The sequence below is a fragment of the Stegodyphus dumicola genome, chromosome 2, assembly GCF_044657685.1.
Source record: "Stegodyphus dumicola isolate Sdum_Otavi_A_Nest chromosome 2, ASM4465768v1".
NCBI lineage: Eukaryota > Metazoa > Arthropoda > Arachnida > Araneae > Eresidae > Stegodyphus > Stegodyphus dumicola.
In genome coordinates, this window is record NC_140769.1 from 30,954,830 (window position 1) to 30,981,796 (window position 26,967).

Genomic DNA, 26,967 nt, shown 5'->3' on the forward strand with positions numbered 1-26,967 from the left:
GAAAATTCCTTTTAACAATTAGTTTAATTTTTTGTACGTGAAAAGCTCTTTACCTTCTTCACTATCACTGCTTTTACTGTCATCTAGTGTTAAATGATCATTCAATTCTTCATTTATCATTTCACGTTTGATTCCTCTTTCGTCGCCTATTGCTTTTTCTATTTGTACGATTTTTTTGGCGTTCTTCTTCAATCGATGGAAGTCCTTTAAAACTGTTGACAACTTCTGTTCAGCGCTGATGCCAGCAAATACTCCTTGTTGATGAATTCACTTGTTCCCATGCAAGTTTTATAATTTCTTTTCAGCGACTTATGTCGAATTGTTTCCAAAATACCGTTTGTGTATTTTGCCTACCTTCATCCAGCCGTTAGTGTGTCGTGGCTACCTTCATATAATGCTTCATTTGCAGAGATCTAAACATGGCTCACATAGTAGGATTTGAAACTTTTTTATTGATCCAGTGTTTTTTTTTTTTTTTAATTTATTTATTTATATTTTTTATTGAATATTTAAATTCTTTGTGCATCATTCCTTGATCCAGTGATGGGGTTAAGAAACTGGTGTTTGGTGAAAGAAGAACTTGATAATGCTAAATAACTTAAAGCTAAGGTTCTGCTGTTCTAAGTAATGTTTGAGGACAATTGCAGCGATGCCGACGCTCTGCTATTACTGAGGTTTACAGAAATGGGCATTTAGCATAGCACTGTAGATATATGAAAGGTTCAAACTTCTACAGCCATATATTAGATAAACTTTCTTTCGCTTTGAAAGACGAAAATTTTAGAAATTTTCCTTCAAACTTCTATAGCCACATATTAGATAAATTCTCTTTCACTTTGGAAGACGAAAATTTTAGAAATTTTCGACTTCCTAAACATTACATAGGAGCTTAGACAGGGTCTGGCAACAATATTTGGTGGGGAAGTTAAAATCTTATTCTTCATGTAGCATGATTGTTGAATCGAATTGTGTGTATATATTGCAGTTGCATGTTTGTGTTTTTAATTTTTAAATGAACGCGCGGATACTCTGTCTCAAATTTCTCTAATTTTGTTCCAATTAAATGATAAGGGAATTTCAAAATAATGTGGCATATTAGATGAATTTAGTATGATTTTATGTGTCTTGTCAGTCAGCATGCCCAGACAATCAAATAAAAAAATCAGAACTCAAAATATATCTGTTGAAGATAATCAGACCGAAATTTCGAAGTACTTTTCTTCATCAGGTATTAAAAAACCAAATGAGAGAAAGAGACCGGGTGTTACTGTCGTGAGTTTTACGTTACTTTCATTCAACCGAATTTTAATTTTAATATAAGCATAATTACGTTCCTGTTGTTAGAATCAAAATCTTTATATATACTAGCCTTCCAGATATGTTTCAGAAGCGTACAGCTGGTGGAGGAAGAGCTTTCATTGTTTCTAATTTAGAGTTTTTTTTTTTTTTTTTTTTTTTTTTTTTTGATACAATGTTTACAATTATGAGAACTGCATAGTGTTTAAAACTATGAATTCTTTTCTTTCAGGATAATTTATCGCCTTCAAAGAAGGTTCAGAAACAACAAGCAGTATCTAAAGATGAAACTGTCTGTGAACATACACTCTGTGAATCCACTATTTCACAGTTGCAAAACTTTTCATTCAAGCAATCTTTATTTAAAATGAAAGAAGTAACTGAAAGATCATTGCCAAATGCTGACATAGAAAATCAAATCTCATGTTTCAGTAATTTTTCTACAGAAGAATTAGATGCTGATAATATTATAGAACTTGATGGTGATGAAATAATTAACGAAAATGAGTTGGAAGTTAAATCGACCAAAATTGATATTAAGTAAATTTTTAATATTATTATGTGTAAAATTGGAATCAACTGTGTTTAAAAAAAAAAAAAAGTTAACTTTTGAAAAAACTGAATGAATATTATATTTATGCAGAGTCGGAGAGATAGATTTTTGTTAAATTTTGTATTCAGTTGTGCATTGAATGAAAATAAATTTATATAAAATAATAATTAATAATTACTGCTATGAAACAGTGCTTTATGTTTAGTATTTTACATGGTTTTCATATATATGTATCATTTTAAGTTGTCAGCAAAAATAATCTTGTATTAGATTATTTGTATGTGTAAGATTATCGATATATGTGTAACGTATAACAAAAAAAATTTTTGCATTTCAGCATACTTTGCTAATAGAGATTTGAATTACTGATACTTTTATTGAAGTGAATGTAATTCATGCTGTGGCATTCAAAGTATAAAAATAATAGTAAAATCCTGTTAAAGATGATAAAATTTGGTAGTCTGTTATAATATTCTGACTTATGAATTTTATTTTAGTAGTTTACTTCTTGAAACTTTCAATACTTATATGTTATAATTATCGGTATCTGTAGTTGATGCTTTTCAAAAATGGATAATAATCCGATTTATGTGAAATATAGCATTCATGTAATGTATATAAATTATGATTAATTGTTAAATTATATACAGTATAAATTAAACATCATTAAATAAATAAATTTTACTGTACATACTAAATAAATAATTTTACTATATGCTTTTGCAGTAGATTTATATTTACTTTATGGTTGTCTTTTGTAGCTTGTGAAACATTTATTCCTTCAATGTTAAAAAATTGCTTTTATCACAGTTAATAATGAACATAAGGGCATACATAGTTGTACTGTGCTCTTGAAAACAATCATATTTCTTTAATATTATTTTTCAATAAACTTGATATGAAAAATATTAAAATAATAACAAAGTAAAATATGTAATATATTAGATATTTAAAATTGTTTCCGAAGCAATTTTTGTTTAATTTATTTTTACTTATGTATCTTTTTTTCAGAAAATTAGCAGTTGTATAGAAATCTACTTATATTTCTCTGTTGTTTTAGGTATACACCTTTAGAGAAACAATATTTAGGATTTAAGAAAGACTATCCAGATGCAGTTCTTCTCATAGAGTGTGGTTATAAGTACAGATTTTTTGGTGAAGATGCAAAGGTAATTGAATTTCCAAATGTAGTTGTTCAAGTTGTTGTTAGTGTTTTCAAGTGTGTTGGAAAGATTTTAAGTTTGTACAAATCTGGAACCTATATGCATTCATCATATTGTAAAAAAATATTGATAGTTATTATATTTTGCATTAAGGTTCTTGATGTTCTAATATTTTCTGGTTGTAATTATGTATATTACAATTGCTCTTGTGAACACCCGTCTTATGTGTAAAATTTATATTAATTATTGATAGTTTGTATAAATTTCTTAAAATGTATTTTTCTTTTATTAATTTTCATAAGATGAGCAAGTGGAAAAAGAATTTAGTCTTTAATGTTCTTTCCCCAACACATGTATCTATTTTTCTCCTCAAAAATTTGTGTTGCTAAGCTTAAGTTGATAAGCTAAGCATCTGGAGAAGGAGATGCTATTTGAAGTGCATAATTTATGGTATTAGAAACATTCTTATTACAATGATAATGCAAATGTTCATAAAAATTATCAGTTGGATTTATTATAATTTAAATCATAATTTTTTTTTTTTAAATCTGTTAATTTGTGTAAAATTTTTTACCTATTGCCACAACTATGCTTATCACATTGTGTAGTTGATAAATGGTGTGCTAGTATAACATAATGTTATATAGTAAAACCAAAATTTTGAGTCATTACTAAACATGTAGATAACATTAAAACTCCCAGTTGCAAAATGGAATTCCAATAGTCACTACATGCCATATTTGAGATGTAAAATGTGTGATGAGACTGTGTGTATGTACATCATAGGATTCAAAAGTTCCTGGACACAGTCTGTAACGTAAAAATTTTTTGCAGTAGTGTGACTACAAGAACAGTTTAGTGTTTCTATGTTCTCCTCCTTTTCTAAAAGTGGTTGTCCCAAATCACCTGGTTGAAAGCTCGCGGCAACAGCGTTTTTTTGTAGGCAAGCGCACTTAGTAACCGACGATAGAAAGAAATGGCATCAGTTGAGCAGAGAATCAAGATACAATTTTATGTTTGCTTGGGAAAGAGTGTTGCGGAGACTTTCGAAACATTGAAGCATATGTACAGAAGTGAAACGTTATCGAGAATGCAAGCTTTTGAGTTGCATTGTTCTTTTGCCTCATCCTCCTCACTCACCTGATCTCGCACCCTGCAATTTCTTCCTATTTCCTGAACTGGCAAGATGCTTGCAGGGTTGTTGATTTCAATCTTCAAATGAAGTTAAATGTGCATAGCAGGCTGATTTAAAAGATGTGGCCAAAAATGAATTCCAGACATGCTTCAATGAACTTTACATGCGCTGGCAAATGTGTGTTGTTGCACATGTTCAAAGGAGGATGTGTTTCTGAAATTTAATTCAGAATATTTTTAACGTTATAGACTTACTCTGGGAATTTTCGAAGCCTACCTCGTGTACTGTTTTTTTATAGAAATATATGCTTCTCCTTTTGAAAGCCTGTCTGTGCATTCATGATCCATTACATCAACGTAAACTGAACCCTTTCTGAAGAAGAATCTAAAAGAAGCCCTTCCATTTAGTGGCAACATTAGAATCTGCTGCTGTATTTGGCCTAGAAGAGGAATTTTCCTCTATATTACTTTCTGTCACATTACCAATGGGCTTTTTTTCACATGAATACTTTCAGTGTCTGGTTTCTCAGGAGCTTAGTTGAATGTTTTCTAGGTCAAAATTGCAAGGGTAGCCTGAATTGCTGCAATTCTCTAGTTTGTGTGAATAAAAAAGTATTCTGATCTTCTAAGTCTTAATGATAATAAATGTATATGTAATTCAAAATTAAATCTTATCTCTATGTGACATTGTCATTTATAGACATGTGCAATTCACCAAGGTTAACTTGTTATTTGCAGCTGTTTATCAGTGAAAGCCAAATACAGTGTCAGTTAATGGTGGTCAGTACAGAATATTCTAGATGTAAGCAAACATCTTAGTAATGATTTAATTTGCTTCAAGCAACAGAGAAATATATGAAAGATGAGTGCATGAATTGTTTATCCAACTTAATACAATAAAAATTAAATTAAATTTAAAAAAAAATTCGTGAGATAATGACAAAAACCACACCATTTGCATACACAAATTTTTATAACTTGGAGAATTTTTCAAATTTCTATTGTACAAACAGAAAACTAAAATCCAAACACACACCAAAACTAAACATAGAGAGATGAAATTGTAATATGCAGGGTATGGTTCTTATCTATGCCTATGTTTTTTGATTGATGATATTATGGAAATAGAAGTAAAAGCCTTTACCAGATTTTTGCCATAATGTTTAGAAGCTTAAAATTGTTTAGAATGGTCTTATATCCTTCAAATTATAACATTACTTTCTGGGAGCTAATATTCTTGTAGCTTTCATGTTAACTGCTTTGCAATCCAATTGGAAAGTCATTTTAATAGTTTTCAATCTCTTTATGTGATTTTTCAATGGTTATCAGTTAGTTTTTATTTTTCTTATTTCATATTTTTTAAAATAGCTCAGGCAATTGAGTTTATATAAAAATTCCCAATTGACTTGTCCAGATGTGCTGTAATCTTTTTTCACTGCAATTAATATTGTTGACCTCTTCGCTATTACTTCCTGATTTTTAAAGAACTTTTTATAGAGAAAATTATAGGCTTCATTTAATATTAATCTGAGTAATATTTCTGACTTACATAACCAAAAACTGGAAAGAAATATTCATATATTTTTTTATGATGTATTGTAAGTAAATTATAAAATAAACTTTTCCTACAATGATACTTTGTGCAATGAATACAAAGTGATCTATATATATGTATATTTATCCTTTTTTCCCTCCTTCCAGATTGCATCTAAAGTGTTAAACATCGGTTGTTACAAAAGCCATAATTTCATGTCAGCAATAATTCCAGTGACACGTTTGCATTTCCATGTTCGTCGTTTGGTATTAAAAGGTTACAAAGTTGGAGTTATAAAACAGATTGAATCTGCTGCTATTAAGGCTGCAGGAGAAAATCGGAATGAATTATTTTCCAGGAAGCTAGAAGCTTTATATACAAAATCAACTCTTATTGGCGATGATATCCTTTAAAGTTAAACTTGTAGCATTTACAATAGGTCTTTGAAAAATTATTATAATGTTACATAGGATATTTGTGAGGCTAAAAGAAACAAATGCCATTTGAATGGTTTTATTACAACTGAATGAATATTCAGGGAATATGCGATTTCAGAGTCATCTGACAGTTCACTGAGCTGGACAAATGGAAGGAGACATAACATATTTTTAGTAATGTCCTGTCAGCTTCCTGATTACCAGATTTATTGCTTTCTGTTTATGAGGAAATCATAAACAGAATATGAAAATATTCTGTTTGCAAATATGAAATCATTTGTATACAAAGAGTTATTGAACACCACAGAGAATCTCATTGCACTTATTCAATCAGCCTTCAAGAACATTTTAACAGCATCCGACATCGTTGAAAGTTTTAGATTAATCTAAAGATGTATGGTTACTTTTATTGACATGAATGGTAATCAGTCTGAGCACTTATTATGAGGTGCATCATGTAGGACACAGCACGTGATATTATAAGGTATTTCTCCCACTTCCCTAGTGTGCTTTTGTGGTGTAACGGTAGCATGATGGGCCGGTATTCCAGAGGTCCGAGGTTCGATTCCCGGTGAAGGCGGTTGCTAATTTTTCATCTCTCTGGCTTCCAAAAAATCCTAATATCTCTACAGTGGTGCCCGAACTAAAAGGGTTGTGGATGATGATTCTCCGCACCCAGGATTTGGCGACTAGGTCCCCTAAATCCCTAGTCGCCCTTTAAAAAGAGGAGTTATTAAGGTATTTCTCCCACTTCCCGAGCGTGCCTTTGTGGTGTAACGGTAGCACGCTGGGCCGGTATTCCAGAGGTCCATGGTTCGGTTCCCGGCGAAGGCGGTTACTAATTTTTCATCTCTCTGGCTTCCAAAAAATCCTAATATCTCTACAATATCTGTAGGAACATACTATCATCTATCCTGTTCAGTAATGTAAATAAATAAATATTGTTATATCATAGTTATATCATAGTATATATTTCATCTCTCACTATGCATAGTAAATAATATATCATAATCTCTTTTCTGATATGTATGCAACTTTCATAATATTTCTGATATGTATGAAAATTTCATTAACTCACAGGAATTCTTATGTTTAATAACTAATTGACCATACATTTACACTTCAGCCAAAGTTACTGACAGATATGAATGGGCTTCCTTCTGCCTGACCAGAAATGAAATGATAGTCACTGGCATTTTGTTTCTTCTAGCCTCCCATATACATTGTGAAACATTATTTTACCTTTATCTGTTACAATTTGGGGAAGTTTGCCTTTTTAAAATAATGAGGACGTTTTTTTAATGCTCTTTGTGTTTTAATTGCAGAATTTAAAACTCTTATTGGCGATGATATAATAGCTTTAGTTTGTCTGCTGAAGTATGCGTACAAAATAATAGAAACATTGACCTAGAGATATCTGTATTAGTAATTTTACAAATATGACATTTATATGGACAAAATAATTGTTTAACAAAATTTATCCTGGTTTTAGCAGAAGATTCTGGGGGAAAACTAGCCAATGAGTGGCATTTATATATTAGTGACTGTGATATTTATGAAAAGTGATCCAAAGAGAAAAATGCTTTCAAGCCAGTTGAGTCATGTTGATACCTGTGTCAATCACATGTCATTTTGAAAAATCTTTGAGACTGATACTTTTCAATAACATTATGCAAAGTTACTTATTTTTCAGTGAAATGTGAATCAGCCATAATATAATTTCGTATCCTATTTTTATATTTTATGTCATATAAAATAGTACCACTCTGAAAATTTATATGTGTATTTCGTTTATAGTTAGTTATTCAGTAGGTGTTTCTGTTATTTTATATATTTCCAGTATATTTTTAATTTTAAAGCCTGGAGATATTTTTAATGTTTAATCATGTATGCATGAAGGAAAATTATGGGTTATAAAATATGGTTTTGTGTTTAAAATCTTTATTTTCATGAACTGTTAATAAATGAGATAAAATAGGATATTTATTTTCTCTTTAAAATCGCAAAGTAGGCAAAACTTTTAAACAAGAATGATTGAATTATTTTCATTTTTGTAGTAAAGTGTATACGAGTGTACTATAAATGTGTGCTAAATTTATGATTTGCCCATTATATGGATATATGTAATGTGACTGTGAAAGAGGAAATATGATTTTCATTATATGTATATATTTTTTAAATCCGTTGAAATGTATTAAAACTTGTTAAATAGTATATACCGGATTTTACCTTACTATTAAGAATGATAGAGAAAGAAATGCGTGTAAAGCAATATTGTTTTCTAACATGTCTAACAAAAACTTAATGTACTATATAACAGGGGTGGCCAACCTGCGGCTTTTTGAAGGATTATTTGTGGCTTTTGATAAATGTACCCGAGTTCCCTTTTCATTTTTGTGTTATTATATTAAAAAAAATATTATCATTCTGTATGTGTTTCAAAATGTCTTTTAAATTACTGACAACAAATATGAAAGATTAAGTGCAACATTGTAACAAATTTCATTTCTGTCCAAGTTAACTCTTTCGCATTGAGAGATCTCTTTTCCCCAAAAATGGAAAACACCTGTGTCTATGAATTTCTCCTGGAATGCTTTTCCTTCCCCCTATGACAAATTGAATATTCTACAGCGCTAACAATAACCTACTTAAGTAAAGTGAGAACTTCTTTATTGGATGCTTTCACATGATACATCTCTTGAATATAATTTCACTCTGTGTGAATTTCCCCCTTGGGACGGGATTGCAACTTTGGGCATCAAAAGCTAAACATTGACAGTAAACAAAGGAAAGAGGAGGGGCATTAAAATAACAGAACTATTTTTAGTTGCTTCTAAAGAATTATTGACTTGTCATTTAACAACAGCTGAAAGCAATGAGCAATGTAGTAACGTGATGGGGAGAAAGCACTAGGTAGGAAATATTCAGGTGTTTGGGGTGTCCAAAGTCCAATGTCTGAATGCGACTCCAGACCGATTTTGAATTTGTGAACTTTCATTGCAACGGACAGTTCACATGGTGCTCTGGAGGAAATAATTTGTATCACTGGCTACGGATATGATTTTTAATCTGGGATTTTTGGTAAGTTAACTATAATTTGCTTCATAGTATGCAACACTTGTTGTTATTATTTTAATAACACAAAACTTGTATTTTCTAAATTTATTTATTTATTTCCAGTTCTTTTAAAAATATTATGACAGAGAATGAAAATAAAAAAAGAAAATAGAAGTTTTAATAATGAGAGAGAAGAATTTACCAGAGTCTAAGTATCCTGAATTAAAAAAGGCTGCTGGCGGAATTATTTCAATATTAGGAATGACGTACTTATGTGAATCATTTTATTCCATTTTAACATTCCACAATAACAGAAAAGCATTATGTGTTATTTGTAATTCTACAGTCAAAAATTATAAAGCTAGCAATTTACACCAACATTACGAAACCAATCATCTTCAGTTTTCTAATCAGTATCCACCAAATTCCAAATTAAGATCAGATAAACTTGCTTCTTTAAAATCAAATTTAAATACACAACAGTCAATTTTGATGACCTTCAGCAGTCAAGCTAATAATGTGGCTGGAGCCAGTTTTGTTATTGCCTCTAATATTGCTTGTGCAAAACACCCATATGGAGAGGGAGAGTTTATTAATAAAAACTTGGAAGATGTACTTAGTTTTAGATCCAAATAATGAAGCATTGCACAAAGTTGTTTTGCAAATTCCCATCTCGAGACACACAACCGAATGACGCATAACTGCAATTAATACATCTCTTGAAATATAATTTTAAAAATTATTTGACGAACTGTATTGCATTCAGCTTAGCCCTTGACAAATCTGCACATATCACAGATCTTCTGCAATTGGCAGTTTTCATATGTTTTGTTTCACCTGACTTCGTTGTTAAAGAAGAATTATTAGATTTAGTCGCACTTCAAGAGTCAACCCGTGGTGTCGATATTAAAAATGCATTAGATTCTATAATGAAAATTTTTGATGTGCCTCTTAATAAACTTGTCAGCATGGCAACTGATGGAGCTCCTGCAATGTTAGGTAAAAAAATCGGTATTATTGGGCTTATAAGAGATGATTCTCAAATTCCACAATTTATACCAATTCACTGTAATTCATCGAAAACATCTCATTACAAAATATCTAAAATATTCTGATGTTATGAAAACAATGTTACACATTATAAATTACATTCACACCAATGCAAAAAATCATCGACATTTAAAAAATTTCCTTGAAGAATTAAAGGACGAAGAACTTTTAAATGACATTAATTTCTTTTGCATGGTTAGATGGTTATCTAGCTATAATGTATTAAATCGATTTGTAGATTTGTTTGATCTGATAGTTGCATTTCTAAAAGAAAAGGAAATAACCTATTCAGAATTAGATGATGACGAGTGGTTACAAGACTTAATGTTTTTGACTGATGTCATGGAACATTTGCAAACACTGAATTTACAATTGCAGGGGAAGGATAAAATAATATCGGACCTTTCACAGTATATATATTTAGTTTTCAAACTAAATTACAACTGTTTCAAAAGGACATTAAAAATAAAACATTTTGTCATTTTCCTCGAATTAAAAAAATTTGTTTCAATATTAAACAAGGAAAACTCTACCAGTATGTAAAAAAGCTAGAAGGAATATTGACGGTATTCCAAAATAGATTTCAAGACTTGAAATATTTTAAATCGTCTCTTGATTTTTTCCTGAATCCATTTGAAATTAACATACTTCAAGGTGATTTTTGAATCCATTTGAAATTAACATAATTCAAGGTGATTTTTCCATTTCCAATATAATTATGACCCAAAAAGCATTTGGAAAAGTAGAATTAATAGAAATACAAGAAGATCAAGCTCTACAATTAAGATATAAGTCGATGCCGATTACTGAATTTTGGAAATTTGTACCAGAGTCTAAGTATCCTGAATTAAAAAAGGCTGCTGGCGGAATTATTTCAATATTAGGAATGACGTACTTATGTGAATCATTTTATTCCATTTTAAAATTTGTGAGTTCCAAACGCCAATCGGTATTAACTAACCACCATCTCAAAGAATTACAGTCAAAAGTCGTTAATCCAGGCTCGTCGGGACTCTGGCGATTCCGGATTATAGATCATCAGTTTAAATCTGGTAAGATGGCATGCAGAAATTATAAAATTAAAAATATGAAACCATAATTTATGAAATAAAGAACAATTATGATCTAAAAGTTTACAAAAAAAAAAAGCTTAATATTTATTTGTTTACTTTATTAAACATTTCTTTCAATGTAAGTTGTTTAAGTTGCTTCGTTTTATGTGATAATACTTTCTCTCTAATTCTATAAACAGACATAATTTCTTCTTCAGTTACAAAGTTCCGCTGTTTAAGTCCTTTAATTACTGTGTCGAGAATACCGACTAATTTGTCAATTGAAATTTTTTCGTTTTCAATAACCTCTGCGTCACTTTCTTCACTATCGGAAGCGAATTATAATTATAAGGACAAGGAATTTGATTTAAATCATATTAAAGATGGAGTACATCGAGATGAAATACTACATTTAGTAGGCAATTATAAGCCAAATAAAATAAAAACATCTGCCCTGAAGATAAGGATAGTGCTGACAGATCAACTTCCAATTAATTGCGTGCCGCGGCGTCCCCCCCTCGCCGCAGAGCAGCATGAAATTGATAAACAGATTTCGGAATGGTTAGGAAAACAAAGGATATGCCTTTATCCGTTTTTTGCAGCAATTCCACTTTTTGTTTAATGGACTTCGAATTGTAGATCCTTTACATATTAGTAAATATATATCGGAAATTCTATTTGACATAATCGAAAGTCCAAGCTTACTTTTATAAAATTGCTCTAACAGTCTGCAAAAAATAATAAGCCGTATCCAATTCGAAGATTAAGGAACAACGCAATCTGCAACATTAACTGAATTAGATAATTTTAGCTTAGCTTATACCGTCCATTATACATTAAACACGCATGTGTAAACGTATTATGCGCATACACACACGCATATTTGCAGTCATAAAGGTCTTATAAGTTTGTAGCTTTGAGGTCCGGATTATGGGTGTCCGAATTAATGACTTTTGACTGTACTAAGATGTGCTGTCACCAACTATTCACCAAATTCTAAAGAATTGTCAAGAGAAATAAAATAAATGTGTTTAATTTTTAATATTTAAATTCAATGTACATATTTTGTACTTTTATTTATATGTTTTCAATAAATATAATTTTCTATAAAAATTTTTTTAATACCTTTTAAATATTAAATTGTGGCTCGCGAAAAATTTCAAATTTTGAAAAATGGCTCGGGCTATCAAGGAGCTTGACCACCCCTGCTATATAATATAACCTATTATATCATGCTTTGAATATAAGAGAGCTTCACATAGGAATAACCTTTCATTTTTGCATTTTACAAGAATAAAAAGAGATTAAATAGAAGATAATCTCAAAATTTTATTAATAGTAAAAAATTAATAACTTAGCTTGAATACTATCTCAAATCTTTAAGCATCTATTAATATTTCATTATTGGTTGCATATAGGTAAGAAATCAAATTTTAAATTATGTCTTGCATTTTTTATGTTGTATATAATGATATTTTATAGTAGACACTACAGATTGGATAGGATATATTTTTGAGTAACTCAAATTTTAATATGAATATTTTAGTTAAATAAAATATAAATTAAAAATAATGCTTTCTACAAATTAAATTTGAAAGTTTTAAAATTACAATATATAGAATGTTTTTAGTAGCAGATTAATTAATAAAACTTTTCATTGTAAATGTTTAATAATGTGTAATAGCTTTGGAAAAAGCATCAGTTATGCATTATTTATGCAAATGAGAAAATAATTTTCATGCAGGAAAAGAATCCAGTTTTAATTATGTTTATATTTAAAATGAAAGCTGCCCGCTATTTTTTTGGCTCTAAATGCATAGATATAGGAACATTTTGAAATGTATAGGTATATTATAATACTTTTTAAATAAGAAAGTAAATTAAAGAGTAGTATCAAATCTTTCTGAACCAAAATGTTTTTAAGTACAGTCAAAAGTCTTTAATCCGGTCTCGTCGGGACTTCTATTCCGGATTATAGGTTTTTCCAGATTATAGATCATCAGTTTAAATCTGGTAAGATGGCATGCAGAAATTATAAAATTAAAAATATGAAACTGTAATTTATGAAAAAAAGAGCAATTATGATCTAAAGGGTATCAAAATTTACCAAAAAAAAAAAAAGGCTTAATATTTATTTGTTTACTTTATTAAACATTTCTTTCAACGTACGCATGCATAAAGCATACATTATGCATAGTTGAAATTAGTACATTGCAACCAGATAACTATTTTGTGTGTATTCGTGATATTTATAATGACAAGGAATTTGATTTAAATAATATCAAAGACGGAGTACATCGAGATGAAATACTACATTTAATAAGGAATTATAAGCTGAATAAAATAAAAACATCTGCCCTGAAGATAAGGATAGTGCTGACAGATCAACTTCCAGTTCATTGCGCGCTGCGTCATCCCCCCCCCCCCCCGCAGAGCAGAGTGGAATTAATAAACATATTTCAGAATTGTTAGAGAATCAAAGGATATGCCTTTATCCACTTTTTGTTTGATGGACATCGAAACATGCTTTCGTTTTGTAGATCCTTTTGTAGCTCCAGAACCAGAAATTCTTTTTGACATAATCGACAGTTCAAGCTTACTTTTATAAAATTGTTCTAACAGTCTGCCAAAAAATAATAAGCCAGATCCAATTAGAAGATTAAAGAACTACGCAATCTGCAACATTAACTGAAATAGATAATTTTAGCTTAGCTTATACCGTCTGTTATACATTAAGCGCGCATGCATAAACGTATTATGCGCATGCATAAAGGTATTATGCACATGTATTAACGCATTATGCGTTGACGCATGCACAGAAAGTTTGTAGCTTTGAGGTCCGGATTAAAGATTTTTGACTATATATACTTTTCTGTTAAAATTTGTGCATCTCTTTTTTTTTTTTTTTTTTTTTTCTTAATTTAGCAGTTTTAATATTTAAGCAGTGTAATTCATAGGCTAATTGAATAATTAAAAGACATTGAGGTAATTTTGATACTACATTTTAATCAATAGACACTGATTTTATTATAAAATAGGAATATTTTTAGACGAAAAAATTTTGAATTTTTAACCAACTTCATAACATTATAAATATAGTCGTATTTCAAAATGTACTTGTATATATTATAAAACAAAAAGAAAAAATATCAGATACACATAATCATTTATATGCTGAGAATGATTTTAAAAAATTGCTTCAAATAGTAATGAGAAATTTTTCTTAATTAACTACACAGTTTACTTGTGCTGATTGTGACAATGGTCTTGATGATATGGAAATAGTAGATGACTTTGATTTTGGATCTGGCTACTTAGTATGCATTTATGAAAATATTAATGACAAAGAAAATTTGAATATTGCTTTTGTGGTAAGGTATATTATAATCTTTTATGTAAGGCTGAAATAATGCAAATTTATAATTGGGGTTTAGCATATGTGCTTGGTTTCCATTAATACAGCAACATATTAATTAGAAAACTATTTATTTTGGACACATTTTAAAGAAAAATTGCACTGTATTAAAATTCCCAGAATTTTCTTAATTTATTTGTGATAGTATGTTATTTAATTAGAACACTCATCAGACTGATTAAGTGACTTAATACATATTCACAATTCCAAAGTTAAATGAATTGTAACATTTAAATAAGGGTAGCTAATATTAATTGCATGTGTATGAAAATAAAAAATTATACGAGTACTTTTCAAAATTTGCATTTTTGTAATAAAAATCACTTCATCAAGAAAAGCTGAGGATGAATATTAACTTAAATTAGTTTTCAAGAGGTTATAAATGTATTCTGCCAAATGAATTATAGTTATATTACATATTGTGCAGGAAGACATTACTATAGGCTACCTATATTCAGCATTAAATAATGTAATTTTGTTCATTTATAATCAATCAGCTCCATAGAGCATTCTGCAGAATTTTCTAATAGTAATTCTAGGTGCCAACATTAATTTATAAGTAAATGTTTTCAGTATCAACTTAAGAGGTGGTAAACAAAGAATTATCATTTTGTTTTAAATTGAGTTAAAGAATTTTATGTGCATGATACGTACTTGAAGATGCTATTATATACATTGTTATTGAAAAGAAGTTGAAAATATTTGAGGGTTTTTTTGGGAGAGGGGCAAGATCATTGAATACATATTTTATCCTTCTCTTTTTCAAATAATTAATTTTGATAAGTAATACACAGCTTTATGAAATAGCTTAATAGGTTTTAAAAAATCACATTTTGGAGAGGTCATTTAATTCAGATAAAAAAACTATGTTGGTCCATCTGTTCACTTAAGTAACTGGGTTTGACCATACTAAAATAAGATAATTTGATTTATAGTTTGAAAGATCTTAAGAAATCATTCATTGATTTTAATTAAATTATTGGTATAATTTTTATGTTCACATATGAAAAATGAGGAAGTACAAAGTAGTTGTGGTAAACATAAAAAGTGTTAAAACTAATAATAAAAAATATAGTAATACTTTTGCAATCACCAGAGCTTATGTTTTAAGTTCAGTTTTCCATTCAGTAATTATTCTTACTTTGAAGTCAGCGTTAAAAGCTTTTTCTTCATTCGGCTGCACTTATTATCATTATTGTATTATATGATACAATAGTGATAGGGATATAATATGTTTAGAGATTTTAACCTGGATGGTTGTTGGTGGTTCTATGACATGAGAAAGAAAGAAAGAAAAAAAAAAAAAAAAATATCCACCTGCTATTAGGAGGTAAATATTGATCTTACAGATCTTTGTTTGAATCAAAAAAATTTATGTCTTTAAAATACTTGTTTCTATTATTGTTTTATAGAGCAGTACCTGTTAGCCATAAAATTAACTAAATAAATATTTTCTCCCAATTGATGTTGCCAATGACTTGAGTGTGCAGATAATCAGAAAGTACCAAATTCAAAAATGATATGTTTGTGTACCATATTTACTAAAAAATAAGACTTCCTGAAATACAAGAAGCATTTTTTGTTAAATTAAAAAAATATAAATGTAAGTGAATATTTAAATATATTTAATAAGCTAATAAATTTGATTAGAACTTATTTATTGTGATTAGAAAGAAAGGAAGTTATCTAATTAAATATAGTATTTTACTAAGGTATAGAAAGAAAATTTAGGAAAACATAATGATACATTATCAACTCTTTATTTTCAGGCATTTGAAAGACATTCCAATAATCAGCATAGTGGATGCAGGTCTAAATTAAAATCACTGAGCTAGATGTGGTTATTATAATTTAGCAGTAGTTATGCAGGTTATATGTATAGTAGTTACCTGTATAATTTATTTAGTATTTAAACAATGTAATTGTTCTATATAGTATGATGATTAAATTCCTTCATATCATTCTGCAATTTCATATATTAAAATACCCAATTATAAGACCCTATCGTAAGTAAATATGGTAATTTTACAAATAACTTTTAAGCTGTTTTGTAAATCTGAAAATAACCATCATTATTTGTACTTTCAAACGTATCTTTACACAACTTAATATTATAGAAGGAAATATATACTCTGTGCCCAATAAAAAATATTAAAAAAAAAAAAAAATTAGTCTAATAGTTCATAAATTTCTCATAGAAGTATAGACCTCCAGAAATATGATGAGACTAGATTTCATGAGTTTGTGAAAGTATTCTGCATGCATTGAGTATCATATTTCCTGCAGAACTGTCCACAGTTCTGTTGTATTAAGAGATACAGAATTTTGTGTTTCATAGTGCATAACCTGACATTCCGGATGTGTTTAACGTGCTGGAGATCAGTGACTTAGATTACCATGATGGGAAACCCAAATTAGATGAGTGCTCCTCTAATAATTTGGCATCTATGAACTTGTATAATGGTGCATCATCTTGTTAGAAGAGACCAAACGTATCAAAATTAACTTAGGACATACAAGGGTGTAACTCATCAGAAAGAATGCGTATGTATTCTTCACCTAGAGCCACCACAATCTGTAAAATCTATTATAGGATCCATGACATGATGGGGTTTTCTTCACATTAGAATTTTGCATGTGTTTGAAATAGTTGAAATCAAACTGGTCAGACAGGTCTACTTATTTCCATTCAGTATTAGGTTACAGAATTTCTGAATTCCAGGCAGCAAGCATAGCTTGGTGTTGTGCATTTATCAGGTGCACTCAGGTCATGGAGGTAATGTTTCATATAGTCCTCACTTTAATATTCGTTCAGTCAACAGCATTGAATTCCATTGTTACTTGAGTTAGTATTGTTTGCCTGAATGATCCTTGCTAGTTAATGTTGCTGATTTGCAGCTAGAGTCTGTGGATCCAGTGCTATCAAAAGCTCAAAGTTTTGCCAAAATTCTAGTAATGAAGCTGCAGCCTTGGGAATCCTATTTGGAAATCCAAACCTCACCTCTATCTTCAAAATATTATGAGCTTCAGCTATTAAACCATATCCAAAATCACTTAAATCATGATAATTTATGATTCTCAAGATAGTAATGCCTCTAGAAGCTTCCATGACATCTGTAAATTAATATAGGCAATTTATTATATTTTCTGGGAATCAATTCTGCGGATTAATTCTTAAATTGCAGAAGTCTTTAATGGCACTGGTATATGAATGCAATTAGAGTGCTTTACCTGAAAGGGCTGACCCCCACCAGTGGCTGAATTGTTATGACCATTGGGTACTGGTAGTTTGAAATCCAGACAAACAGGCTGACTATGTGGTTGAGTTTTGTATTTCCCCCCTTGTGTAATAAGAATATGGGCCAATTTTTCTTGTCTACAAATCAATCCTTTTCCTTAGGCAGATAGCCCTTATGTGCTTTGCCATATTCAAATAACCTAAACTAACCTGAAAACACTATCAAGAAAAAGAGGACTTTGAGTCAAAAAGTATATTCATTACAGAGTTCTTGACTAATATGCAAGTATACTTAGAACACATTAATTTTGAATGGCAGTGCTCAAATTGTATGGTGTGAATCTTCATGTTCAGTTATCTTAGATCATTTGATATCTTTTTCTTGTAATGCTTTTTCTTGTATGTTTACATATAACTGTTGCATAATGTGTAATAAAATATTGCTTAATATAAGCTGATTTCTGTTTTGCTTGATGGGTATGCTACAAGTTTTTCACTTTCCACCTTACTCTAAATTGCCATTTTTTATTTGCTTTAACCTGCACAGGCCAGCTACATAATATAGTTATTTTAAAAAAGAAACAGTATGTGATGGTTTTATCAATGTTTTTAATTAGATACACCATGACTTAAACATATTTTTATTTAAAGCAATCAAATAAAAAATATATTTAAGAATAGCATTTATTGCTTTTAGATCACTTAGTTTGTTAATAAGTAGCAGATGGGTTAAATTTGAAAGTGGAACCAGAGCATGGAAGATAAAAATATCTTATTTCGGATAGTGGCAACACATTTCTTTTAAATTGCTGAGTTTTCTAATTAAATTTAAAGGATAAATAGCTTATGCTTTACTGAGTGGCAGTGCGGGGCTTTTAAATCATTAAGTTTGTCAACATAAAAGATTGATTAAAATCACCTAAAATATGAAATAAATAAGAAATAAATTCAGAATTCAGTCTTCGAGATGAACTTGTTCATTTAATAATAGTGATTTGACCTATTTAGTTGATTTAGCCCTGGTCTGGTACTGAGCACATAGTATTTGTACTTTGTTGATAAAGAGGAATGCTGTAGCTATGTCCTCCTTGCAATAATAGTTTTCTAGAAAGTAAAAGCAAATTTAAAATTAATTTCTGCATAATTTAAAATTTATTATCAGCATGCTTGATGCATGTAATCTTTACAGCTTCTTCTTCATTTCTTTTTTTTTTTTATTATTATTATTTATTTAGCTGTCTTTTGCTCCCTCCTTTTTTTTTTTTTTAAATTTAAGCTTCTGGTTAATTGTGAATATCTCAAGCATTTTACCACTTTTTCCTAGGCTGCATGTGTAAATTCTGGGAATGTAGTTTACTCTTCATTTGAAGATAATTTATTAAGAAATAAACTTGAAAGTTGTCTGACGCATCTAAATCCATCAGAGGTGTTGCTTCCTTCAACTAATTTGAATAAGAAAACAGAGGATTTTCTTACAAGTTTCTGCAATGAAAGGTGAATATCTTGTATATATATATATTATCATTATTACATTAAGTTTTATTTAAAAGTAGAGAAAAAATTATCTATGTATTCATAATTTCATTTTTGGGTATTTGAATGTGCTTGCAACTCTATTATGAGGTTTAGAAATTAGTTTTTTAAACTAAGTAAAAAAGGAAGGGAAATAAGATTACTAAATTATTTTAAAATTATTGCTTCTGTTATATATAGCTGGAGATGAAAATGGCAAATTCGCAGAATTCATTCAATAATGGCTTATTATATTTTGTTGTAAGATACATTATTGTATTCAACAGCATTCATTCAGTTCTAACCTTATATTAGAAAAGGCAAAGAGAGAGGCTTCCATGCTCTCAGCTGATCTTACAAGGTCAAAGGGAAAAACTTCTTCCCTCCTGTCCTCCCATTATATAAAGGAGGGGTCAGATTTTCCCCTATTTGCATGTAGTGTGCTTTAGCATTCAATTTGCCACAGTTTATTACTATGTTTTAGGAATTGTATTAATGTTTAAAAAAAAAGTCCAAAGTGAAATTTTTGTTAGCTTTACTGCTCGTTGTAGCATAAAGTTTGAATTATGTTGTAAAATAATTGATCCACCTTCATTTAATCTTTTTTAGGTACTTGCGTATTATCGCAACCAGGTTGGCGCAATTTGTAAGTTTGAGTAAAAAAGTATGAATAGAAAGAAAATGTACATTTATTAATTACAGATAATTTTTAATACATTTTTTTATATTATTTTGTTTTAAAATATAAAATAGCAATTAAACCCTTCCGGTTTCGAATTTGAATAAGTTGCACAATTATTTTTTCGGCGGAAATCTTTTGGCTATTGCTTTTAGCACTGATTGAAAACCGTCTTCGCCATTAACAGCTTGAACTTGGCGCCATATAAATTCGATAAGGTATGAGTCAAGATGATGACGGGCTGTTCCTCTCTGTTTTTTGTTGCGCCATTTGGCTGAGCCCCACATGCGCTCTACATGTTGTGTGTGAACGCCCGTGTTGGGATCCACAAAGTTATATTTGTAATTAACAGTTCCATGCAGAAATCCAGCATTTTCGAACTCACTTGTATTGCATCCTTTCGAGCAATCCGAATAAATGATGCTTCCTTCCTTGATATTTTCATAAATTTTTTCCATGAGGGTAACGGCGCTTCTGTTAGGTACAGTAACCCAAAAAGTCTCTTTCTTTTCTCGGCAAATTCCGCCGAAAACCCATTGCTGTGGTAGTACACGCCCCATAACACGTAGGGTTGCCGTAAGTAGGGTCGCCAAATTTGCCGATTTATGCGAATTTTGGCCTGGTTGCGTTAATATGCAAGTACCCTTTTTTAACATTATTTATTTATTATTTAATTTTGTTTAATCATCATTTAATCTCTGTTTAATCCTATCACAGAGTGTAAAAATGCATTATACAACTTTTAAAGTTAGACTTATTCCTTTATTTTTTTTAATTCTCTCATTTTCATGCAATTCATACCGTAGTCAGGCTCACGCATTTGCTTTATTTGATTCACTGTAGCTTTGTTGGGGGTTATTAGTTTATAATATTTTGTTATGCCATTTGAGGCAGAATATAACAATAGCATTGTGAAACTTGTTAATTGAATTAATTCATTTATGGATTCTAATGTTAAATGCATGTAATTGCATGGATAGTTTAGGTTTTGAATGAATAGTTGTAAATACCATTATTGTTTTTAAGTGGGAATTCTGATAATTAATGATTAATAGTTGTATTTTTATCTTTAAGTAGGGTAACTAAAACTACAATGTTATATTATAACGCAGATGTTGATGCATAAATTAAATCTTTATTTAATCAATATTGAAAGCTTCTTTTTCATCCTCCAAAAAGATACATTTGCATGTAATAAAGTAGTACAGAATAACATCATATACTTCAAAAATAATTTTTGATGTTATGTTTCACTCAGCAGATTGTATAAATAATAAAGAAAAAGTTTTAAAAAGTGCCATATTTATGTATAGGTGTATAAATGAAAATTACATGATATATGTATATTTGGGAAAAAATTACTTTTAAAGAAATGTTTCAAAAATTTTTAGTGTTGGTTTCATTTTAATCCATATTGAGCTGTATGTCATGATGTAAAATTTATTTGATAATAATTTGGCAATTATTTTAAGAGAAAAAGGAAATTATTTATTTAATTTTTTATTATGCTATTTACATGTAACTTTTAAACAACACTTGCATAATATCAAGCATCATGATATATGAAGTTGCATTATAATGAAGTTTATCAAACATTTTTAATCTTAATTTTAAAAATAATGCTAACATTTACATTTTCTAACAAAGTTTTATATAGCTTGTAATCTGAGAATTGATTTCACTGTTACAGTTAAAAATTTAAAATATTTCTAAATTAAAACTTCATGTTGTATTTGTTTTTTATTTAGAGGTACCAGAATGGAGTACATTGAAAATAAAGTATTTGATCATTCATTTGCTTTGGACAATATTTCAAAATTATTCACATCGCAGGATGCATGTCAAGTCTCGTCTGGTGAATTCCTTGATAATATACAAGATGTTCTGAGCTTGCCTCCGTTGGTTCTTTCATGTCTGTCTGCACTTGTAATTTATCTATCTAGTTTCAAGTTGGAAAATGTAATGAAAATTTTCAAGTATGTGAAGCTATTTAACCATAGATTTTAAAAGATTTTTTTTTTTTTTTTTTTTTTTTTTTTTATGCACAAGAAGAGAATAATTTAAAGCATAAGTTCTAGATACATGTTAAAATTGTGGAGAGGAGGGAAAAGAAAAATATTTTTTATACAGAAGAATAAAAGTGCTTATATGGCAAGATAATTATAATTTATGAAAATTTTTTTCAAGATTTTTAGAAAAAATAGAATAAAACTATAAAATAATTATACCAGTTAAACTTTCATGAGTATGAAAATGAATCTACTTCATCTGGTAATGAACATAAAATTTATGATTTTGATATCAAATATTTGGATAAATTTTATGGAATAAATATTGTTTTATTATTTTGAAAAAAGAATTAGTGTTAAAAAATGCCAGGCAAATTACATTTGCAGTTTAAACTGAATTTTCTTCATTTCTGTTATGATATTAATAATTAATTAATTCTTTCTTTTTTAAACTCTTTCTTTTCTGATTAAAAAAAAAATTCAAATTTTTTATTAACTGTTTTATATTTGAAATGGTTTTTAAATTGTATTCAAATATATGCAGTTACGATTTACATTCCAAGTTGTAATATTATTTTAGGTTTTCTCTCTGCCAGCAAAATCAGAGAGATGTGTATATCTACCAATCAAATAAATTATATAAATTTCATTCAGAGTGTGTGTGTTGTTGTTAGTATGTTATTTAAATTTTTGTAAAATATTATTTACAGAAATATGAAAGAATTTTCAACAAATGAGTGTATGGTTCTGAATGCAGCTACTTTAAAAGGTTTAGAAGTTCTCAAAAGTAATTCAAACTATACTGAACATGGAAGCCTTTTATGGATTCTGAACAAAACCTTAACAAAATTTGGGGAGAGAATGCTAAAATTATGGATTGCAAAGCCTCTAAAAAATTTGCAGTAAGTGATTTTGTTTATGTTAAGAATTAAACTTTATTGCTTTAAATTATCTATCAAAAAAAAAAAAAAAAAACTAAAATAACATAATTATCATCTGTGCTTTAATAAGAAAGACTAAAATAATGAAATACTGTATTTATTTTTTTAATTTGTTATGGAATTCTTCTATCATATTTGACATAAATATTTTTCTATCATGAGTATTGTATAAGGGTAGAGTCTATAAGAAAAGGGAAAAAAAATATATTCTGACTAAAATAACCCCAACTGCATTTAAGAAAGTAATGTAAACTGATCTAATACATACAAATGTATTGGTAGGAAAATCTCATTCATGTGATACATGTGATTCATTCTGTATTATAATATTTAATAAATTAATAAATTTAATAAATGAAAAATTATATAAAATTTATAATGTCTAATGATATTATTATTTATATTAGGTGTATAGAAGATAGGTTGAACATTGTGACTGAACTTATGCATTCAGAATCTGTTATTTTCAGAATAATTCAAAATGTGCTTAGCAAATTACCTGATTTAGAGCAGATTTTATGTGGGGCATTTTATCATAGGGTAAGGATAAGCCTTTCTACTTTCAACTTTAAGATAAATTATAAATGGTTTTTATTCTGATTATTTTAAACTCTCTTTTTTATCAAAACTTCAGCTATTTTAATTTTCTGAATTATCTCTAAAAATTATCTTTACTGTGAGGTCAAATATGATATGGCTTATATGTTAGCTGGGAATCGATGAGTATTACCCCATTTTGTAGGGTACCAAATGCCTTCTACTAAAAGATGCCTATTCAGTAACTGAAAGATGCTTATTCATTAACTGAAATGAAACATAGCTAGACCACTAATATACAAAGTATGCAGCATGTTAATCACCATTCATAGCATGAAAAGTTTTAATTGTTTTTATTTAATTGGTACGAATCTATAAGATTGTCTTCTAAAGAGGTTATGTGACAAGGCAGTTAAACTGCATGTGTCAGTTAATTTAATATACAGCATGTAAGAAATTCATTGACTGAATTATTGTACACTTGATATTTTAAAAAGATTGGTGGACTAAATATATTTTTAATAATTTATAATCTATAGTTTTTATTTAAGAAAGGAATCGAATGAGGTAATCTATCACTCTATGAGACTTTCTGTCATGTGATGTTTTTTAATGCAATAAAAATAAAAAAGAATAAAATAGGCTATTTGTATTTGTAGACAAAGTTTTAAATAATAAACTATTTTTGGCTTGCTAATTTATTATTTATTTATTTATTTTTTTTTTTTAAGGGAAGGAGGGAAAGATTCTGTAGCATAGAGAAAGTTCTGAAACATGAATTTTGGTTGATCAAAAATTTGAAATTTAATATTTCTTCAAAAGGAAATTATAATCCTACATTTATATCTTCATATTTTTGTGGAATGAAAGCTATGTTTTAGAAATCTGCATTTGAAAGTGTATTTACATAAAATTTACATATACTGCCTTTTATAATATTTAAACATGATGCTCAGTTTTCCCTTTCAGATTTCATCCAGCCACATGAGAATGAGCTTTTGTTTTGTTTCGCTAATTCAACTATTAAAAACAATCTTTCGCTAAAGTATTTTCTGTGAGAAATTTACAAAAATTTAAGTTTTTTGTACTTACTATAACCAGAATTATCACATTCAGAAAATCTACTTTATTTGATCCATTTTTGAAAATTGGAATGACTAGTCCATAAGTGTTTCAGAGAGATATCATTTAGTTACGATCCCCTTTCAAAAAGTCAAGTTGTCAGTGATATTAAAATTCATTTAAATAATTTTCAATATTTTGGCTTTTCATTACTCTTACATATGTGACTTCCGTATTATTGATTTTTCTTCATGTTTATTATCTTGAATATTAATGTTTTTAATATTCTTGCATTTCTTAATGAGCTTTTTCTTTGTATAGAGGAAAAATGTGTACAAGATATTCAAATGCCTAGCAAAAGCATTTTTGCTCAGCTATGAAACTTTCTTTGTTATGAATGCCAAATATATGAAATTTTCTTCATCCTAAATGTCAAATATTATTTGAATTGAATTCAGTTTTGAGCTAATGAAATGCTAATGTTAGTGTTATAAAGTATGAGGAAATGGAATGAGGCTTAAATATTTTACTATTATATGTTATTACTAAACATAATTAATTTGTACTTTAATGAAATAAAATAGTTCATATGATTATATCCATTGTATTGTTTATAGTTAAAAATATAGTATAATAGTATTTAATTCATAAAATAATGAGAATAATTTTATTTTTTAGTGTAGCTGCAATGATCTATTCAAGCTTATTCAAGCACTGAACAATATTAGAACCGAATTTCTTGGTATTACTGATAAAATAACTGTTGAAGTAAAACAACCAAAATTAAGAAACATTTTATTGGATATTCCAAGATTACTGGATGATATAAAAGAGTATTATGACAATATAAACCCTAAGGCTGCCAAGTATGTTGTGTATAATTTTTTTCTTTCTTCATCTTACTTTTGCTTTTCAAAGCCGGTTACTTCTTTTTACTACTTTTTAAAATCTGTATTATTTCTTTGGTAGCAAAAAAGATAATTTTGTGACCATGCTAATTTATATTTTTACAAACTAATTTTATGACCATTTATGTTATTTTATATTAATCAGATTTCTTTTATCAATAATTAAGCAATTCACCAACAAAATTGCTATTTTCAAGTCTGTCAAAATTATTACAAAATCACTTTTTATTAAATAAATATAATTTTCTTAAATTTCTCATTTTATTCAAACTTTGGTGTTAACTGGGGGCAAGACATAAATTTCCAGTTATGGCTTATGCTCTCATTATTACCAACATTATTAGTAGATCAACCTTTTTAGATAGATAGTTGCTACGGTTTTAGAAAACTGTAGAAACTCTATTGAAACAACCTGTAGTCCTGTAATTGGTATACCAAGTCCTGTAATTGGTATATCAAGAATTCCGACTAATTTGTCAATCGAAATTTTTTCGTTTTCAGTAACCTGTCACTTTTTTCACTATCGGTAGTGGTATTTTCTGGATCTAGAACCATACTAGAAATTTTGCCATCTGTTAATTGATTGATGATTGAGGAGCATTGTCATCACAATGAAAAACTTCATTTATTACCTCTTCTCCACATTTCTTTACAAAATTCGTTAATAGGAAAATTTCACCTTTGATTTGTGATATTGGAAAACCTTTAAAATTCGCGGCTACCATCATAAAGTTCAGCTGTTGCTCACTGTACATATTTGGCTATGTATCATGAGATTGGCGACTAAAGACAAGTTGTTCCGCTAAGTTTTATCTTGCTTCTATCTTATCTTAGTCTTGAATAAATAAATTCCCTCATGTACTTATATGGCTTATGGAGGTCCCGCGCTAGATATCTTACTGCCTGATGCAATCTCTGCGGGTCGTAAATTCTGCGGCCCGTTACGGCCATACGAGACCTGACACTGCTTCATTAATTTATTATTCACATACGAGTTTATGTGAATAATAAATTATTTATTCTTAATTCAAAGAGCACTAAATGTAACCTTTTGGTCTATGAGTATCATTAACAAAAATATGTTTTTACCATATGGATAGAAATTTTCCCTCATTAACATTTCTTAGTACATTTAATTTAAATCTGTGATCATAGGCAAGTATAATGTCAACATAAAAGGTTACCATTCTCTTCATTATTCAATTACTAACATAAAACAAATTGTTTAGGCATCGCTATATGAGTCATTACTCAAGTTGTCATGTGTTGATAAACATATAAAAATATAATAATATAAAAATATAATAAATAATGATCCGCCAGCTTGGCGTCAAGGACATAAAATATTAGTAGGTGGAAATTCAACAATGTGTCTATGTAATATGTTTCG

General features: G+C 28.9%; 1 protein-coding gene across 5 annotated transcripts in view; it reads left to right on the forward strand.

Annotated features, from left to right (window-relative positions):
* Positions 1-241: 241 nt before the first annotated feature.
* The window catches only part of LOC118202991 (DNA mismatch repair protein Msh3-like), a 90,217-nt gene continuing 63,491 nt past the window's right edge, over positions 242-26,967 (forward strand). Inside the window, exons 1-10 of one of the 5 annotated variants that reach the window (XM_035375227.2) lie at positions 242-431; positions 1,529-1,836; positions 2,910-3,018; positions 5,848-6,082; positions 14,514-14,647; positions 19,254-19,423; positions 21,869-22,096; positions 22,840-23,031; positions 23,478-23,610; positions 25,348-25,535. In XM_035375227.2, the coding sequence (XP_035231118.1) occupies positions 420-431; positions 1,529-1,836; positions 2,910-3,018; positions 5,848-6,082; positions 14,514-14,647; positions 19,254-19,423; positions 21,869-22,096; positions 22,840-23,031; positions 23,478-23,610; positions 25,348-25,535 (1,709 nt within the window). In that variant the 5' untranslated portion in view covers positions 242-419. Of the gene's footprint in view, positions 432-900; positions 1,273-1,528; positions 1,837-2,909; positions 3,019-5,847; positions 6,083-14,513; positions 14,648-19,253; positions 19,424-21,868; positions 22,097-22,839; positions 23,032-23,477; positions 23,611-25,347; positions 25,536-26,967 lie in introns of those variants that run through there. The other 4 variants (XM_035375230.2, XM_035375226.2, XM_035375228.2 and 1 more) reach the window with 4 other exon arrangements.